This window comes from Myodes glareolus, chromosome 2 (assembly GCF_982192425.1).
Source record: "Myodes glareolus chromosome 2, mMyoGla1.1, whole genome shotgun sequence".
Lineage (NCBI taxonomy): Eukaryota > Metazoa > Chordata > Mammalia > Rodentia > Cricetidae > Myodes > Myodes glareolus.
The window spans coordinates 109,066,695-109,071,685 of record NC_142027.1 but is presented as its reverse complement, the minus strand read 5'-3'; the positions used below and the strand labels follow the sequence as shown (position 1 = coordinate 109,071,685).

Below are 4,991 nucleotides of genomic sequence, written 5' to 3'. Positions count from 1 at the left end.
CCCAGTACTGAGGGTGATTGGGAGCTGGGATAGGTTAGGTCTCTGAGAATAGGGGACCCCTAGGGTCTGGATTTGGAGGGTCAGGTGAGGGGAGGGGCTGAGTGTTGGTTCCCAACCAGGGTGTTATGTTTGGGTTGGTGGGAGGTGAGTCACTGGCAGCTGGTGCTAACTGCTCCAGCTGCCCCTGCCAAGAGCCTCAGGCACCTCCGGGGTGGGGCTGCCATCTCCTGCTCCCCCCCTCTGTCTCATTTGCCTTGGCAGGGGCTGTATGAGGGAAGCCCCAGTCTATAGCCCACAGTCCTCTCCAGCTCTGGCAAAAGGAAGGGGGGGCACAGGTGAGAGAGGGAGGTCCAGCGAGGTGTCCACAGCTGGGGCCAGATGTCCATCCACAGCTGTGGTTGGTTTAGTGGTAATGGGAGAGCTGACCTGGGCTGTGGGGGAAGGGAAAGATGGGGAGTGGCTGAAAGGGGGGCCCTCACATGTGTGTACAGATGCCAGGGAGCTCTCAGGACAATTCCCCCATTCAGGATGCTGCCCAGGCAGGTTTTCCTGGCCTCCTGGGAAGAGGAGGGGGAGCTGCTCTAGTGTGTCTGCTAACTGCTCCCTCCCAGACAGGAAGAGGAGGAGAGCCATACCCCATCGCAGCTTCCACACTCCCCTTGTAGTGTCTTCTCAGCTGCCTCTTCTGCCTTCCCCTTGCTGTAACCTTTGCCACAGCTGCTCTCTGCTGTGGAGGGAGGCACAGCCTCACAGCACAGCATTCCAAGGCAGTGTTCCTGTCTATGATTTCCCATGTTGTGAGCCTTTGTGAAGCCCCTAACATGTATGTGTGCGTGTGTGTTCACCTCTGTTGAGGGGTTATGTCCATGTGGATGTAGGTGTCCACAGAAGCCAGAAAGAGTATGCCAGATCTCCTGGAGCTGGAGTTCCAGGCCGTTGAGACATAGGTGTTGGAACTTAACTCTGGTCCTCTGTAAGAGCAGCAAGGACTCTTCACCACCACTGAGCCATCTCGTTAGTTCCTTGGCTGTATGTGTGAAATTGAGAGACAGACAGATGGGGTCTCTTCGCTGACCTGGAACAGTATACTAGCCAAGCGGGCTAGGCTGGGTGACCAGCAGTTCCATCCACAGTTCTAGAATGGTAAGCCCACACTGCCACTCCTGTTGCGTAGCCCCCTCCTCCACTGCAGACAGACTCCTGATCCTAGTGTTCGCCTATTGACTAAACTAGCTCCCCCACACACACACACACACATATTTTGTGACCAGGGCTTGCTATATAGAGCCTGGAACTCACTATCCTCCTGCCTCAGCCTCTGGAGTGCTAATATTATAGGCACGAAGTCACACTAAGTTCTTTGTCTCCTCTCTTCCTGGGTGACATTTAATATCCCTGGAGGGTGGGAGGGGCTCAATACTACAAGGAAGGGGAGTGTCCTGGGGCACCAGTCCAGCCTACTGCCTTTTGATGCCCCACATACACCCTGGGCAAGAATGAAGATGAAGGCCAAAGGAACGGAGCTGTAAAGATGGCGGCCAGGTGGAGAAACTGGGCTCAAGGCAGGAGGCTGCTCTACAGAGGTGCACTGTGCCTTCCTGAGTAAGAGGAAGGAAAACATACAGGGCCCCCCTTGCCCAGCCCTTTCAATACTTTGATTGGGTTTGGCTGGCTTCAGGAAAGGTCCCCAAAGGTCTGGTTGTCACACAGACGAATTAATCATATCTCCCCAGGGCCTGTGTCAACCTGCTAAGTCCCAGTTTCTTGAGGTCCTACAGTCTGATCCACCACTAGGTTTCGCCTAAGCAAGGAGTAACCTAGAAGAAGACAGACTCTCAGGGTGTAAAGTATACATACACCTTGGCCTTCTCTGGCTGGGCTAGGTGGTGGTCCTTCCTACTTGGGTTGTCAGAAGGGCTCCCAAAGCCTGTAACTCCACCCACAGTTTCCATGGTAACCAACTGAAGGGCTCTTTGGAGAAAGAGGAATGAAGAGGGTGTGACACCCGGGAGGAGGCCAATTAGAAACAAAACCCTGAATAGCCTTGCTTCCCCCTAGTGGAGGAACTCAGGTCAAGTCCTCTATGAACCTGGGCTCTTAGACCTATGGAGTCCCTAGACTCAGGAGCCTGAAATAGGAAGACACTGAGCACAATGAGTGCAAGGCCAGCTAGGGTTATAGAGGAAGTCTGAAGCCACCTTAAGAAAAATAGCTTGGGGTAGGGGCATAGCAGTGACGTGGCTCAGCTGGTAAAGGTGCTTGCTGCCGAACTTGAGGTTGGCGCCTAGGTAAAAAGAAAACTGACCCCTTCTACTGTCTTCTGACTTCTACACGTATGTGTGAGCATCAGAACAAAGAAAACCCACTGGGTGCTAGGGAGAGGGCTCGGTGAAGTGTTTGTTGCCCATTTATTCCCATGGCCCGATGTAGCGGTACGCACTGTAGAACAGCAGTGGGGACCGGCCCGGAAAGATAGATGGATATGTGGAAGCTGGCTGGCCAGCCAGCCTAGCTGCTGGGCAAAGTCTAATGAGAGACCCTGTCTTCCACCAGAAAAGGTGGAAGGGGCCTGAGGAATGACAGCAGGGCTGTCCTCTGCCCACTACATCGTGAAGTGTGCAGCTGCTGGGAGACGGTTTCCTCCTAGGTCAGGATGTTGGACTGAAGAGATGGCTCCATGCTTAAAAGCACTTGCTGCTCTTCCAGAGGACCTGAGTTTGGTTCCCAGCACCCACACCAGCTGGCTTAGAACCGCCTGTGACTCCAGTTCCAAAGAGCTCAGTGTCCTCAGGTTCTGGCTTTATGAGCATCTGCACACATCTGGCAGACATTCTCTCCTACATGCACACACATACAACGAATAGAGCAAAGTTCTGACTTGGGGTGTTCAAAGGGAAGCTCCTGCAGGTTCAGGAAGTAAACAATTCAGGACGTCCCTTGAGCTGAGCAGACACACTAGGCCCCTCTCGGCCCAGCCTATATCAGCAGTAAGGACTGCTGGGGATGCCCTCCAATCTGTCAGGCTGCCTGCAAGTCGTGCAGCGAGCACCAGGTCTCCAGCTTCCATGAGCCGGCACAGCTGCCTCCGAGTCATTTCTGCTGCTGTGACTGCTCACCGACACTCATCAGTTCACCACGCTGGACTTGAGCGGTGTTGCCACTTTGGTTCATTGTTGGTTCCCTGTCTGGGATAAGCAGATGTCTGTTCATATCTTTACAGGAATGGTGTCACACAACAGCACCTGTACACATACGGACACATATGTGCACACACTCACACATATGTTTTTTAAAACGGGAATCTCTGGGGTAAAGAAAATGTACGAAGAGCACTGGGGAAATGGCTCAGGTGCGGAGTGCTTGCCTAGCATTCATAGAACCCTGGGCTCCAGCGCCAGCACAAACTAGGTATAGTGACATATGCCTGTAATCTCAACAGGTGGAGGCAGGGGATTCAGAAGTCCAAAGTCATCCTCAGTTACATAATAATTTGTCCTAAAAAACAAACAAACAAATAAACAAAGGATGTGCACGGGAAGCCTTTTCTCCTGACTTGCAGGGCTCTGGGGCCACAGTTCAGCCTTCCTTCTAGGAGTTTCCGTCCCTGTCCCTTCTGTCTTCCTTTGCTGGTTATCAGGACTGAGTGGCTCGCCGCTGGTTTTCAGTGAGTGACATTCTCCTTCCTGAGCCCTAAGCCTCTCTCCCCATGGACATTCCCTCCCCTTGCACAGCATCCAGCCTCCAGGAACCCACACACACCTCTTTGTCTCCCAGACTAACTGCCTCCACCACAACCAGGGAAAATCCACATCTAAAAGCATTAAGTATGGAGAGATGGCACAGTGCTTAAAAGCATTGCCTGCTCTTTCAAAAGTCCCGATTTCAATTCCCCAGCAACCCCATGGTGGCTCACAACTGTCTGTAATGAGATTTGGTGCCTTCTTGAGAAAGAGACCTGGTCAATCATCCTCATAAATTTAGACCATGAAACCCAATATGGACAAATTCAATAGAACCTCCATATATGGGCTGTCCATGCATGATGCTTCAGCATTGCTAGGGCATGAAGTAAGTAAATAAGTAAGTAAATAAATAAATAGCGAGGTATCTCAGTGGAGAAGGCATTCACTGTGAATTGTGGTGACCCAGGCTCAATCCCTACATCCCACAAAGTAAAAGGAGAGAACTGATTCCCACAAATTTCCAGACTTGAGAGTGGCAGCCATGTGTACCCCCCCACACACACACATAACACAAAGCCACACAATAACAAATGTAAAAAAATATTTAAAAAAATAAATTATTTTCATCTGTTTGTTTGAGGACAAGTCAGAACTTGGTGGCTTTGAAGGCAGGCTCTGGAACATCTGAGGAGAGAGCAAGGAAACCCACATTGGAGGAGGACTCACCTCTTGGCCAGGACTTGACGCCCCCAGAGCTGGTTCTTACCTGTATCCTCCAGCCTATGTCTATTTCGTCTCAACAGTTTCTCCCTAGAGGTGGTGGGGGACAGATGAGGAGCACAGCTTTTGTGTGCACTAGGCTCCACCCTCCAACTGCCCATTCACTCCCTGTACCAGGACTTACCTCCTCCTCCTTGCTATGGCAGTTCTCAGGTAAATATACACTCTAAGCAGTAAGACAGGGACTAACAGCATCACAAGCACTCCCGGCAGGATGGCCAGTAAGCTGGATGATTCTGAGTGCAGAAAAGAAATAGCAATGGGGCTGGGAGTGGGCTCAGTGGGTAGAGTGCTTACCTTACAAGCTCAGAACCCTGGAGCCCACGTAGAAGTCGATGTGGTGGCTCATGCCTGCCTTCCCAGCCATAGCAAGAGGCCTCCCTAATCCTAGCCCTAGTGGGTGAAGACAAGTGAATTCCTGGACACTGGTTCAGTTTCAGGCCAGTGAGACCGTGTGCGTGCGTGTGTGTGTGTGTGTGTGTGTGTGCATGCGTGCGTGCATGCGTGTGTGCATGCGTGTGTGCATGC

The 4,991-nt window shown here is 51.9% G+C and overlaps 1 protein-coding gene across 2 annotated transcripts in view; it reads right to left on the bottom strand.

Moving 5' to 3' along the window:
• Positions 1 to 2,394: 2,394 nt before the first annotated feature.
• Zan (zonadhesin) overlaps positions 2,395 to 4,991 on the bottom strand; it is a 104,713-nt gene continuing 102,116 nt past the window's right edge. For both annotated transcript variants that reach the window (XM_087903495.1, XM_087903496.1), the window contains 3 exons: positions 4,588 to 4,699; positions 4,450 to 4,493; positions 2,395 to 4,367 (listed from right to left, as the gene is read on the bottom strand). In XM_087903495.1, coding sequence (XP_087759621.1) covers positions 4,330 to 4,367; positions 4,450 to 4,493; positions 4,588 to 4,699 — 194 coding nt within the window. In that variant the 3' untranslated portion in view covers positions 2,395 to 4,329. The remainder of the gene's footprint in view (positions 4,368 to 4,449; positions 4,494 to 4,587; positions 4,700 to 4,991) is intronic.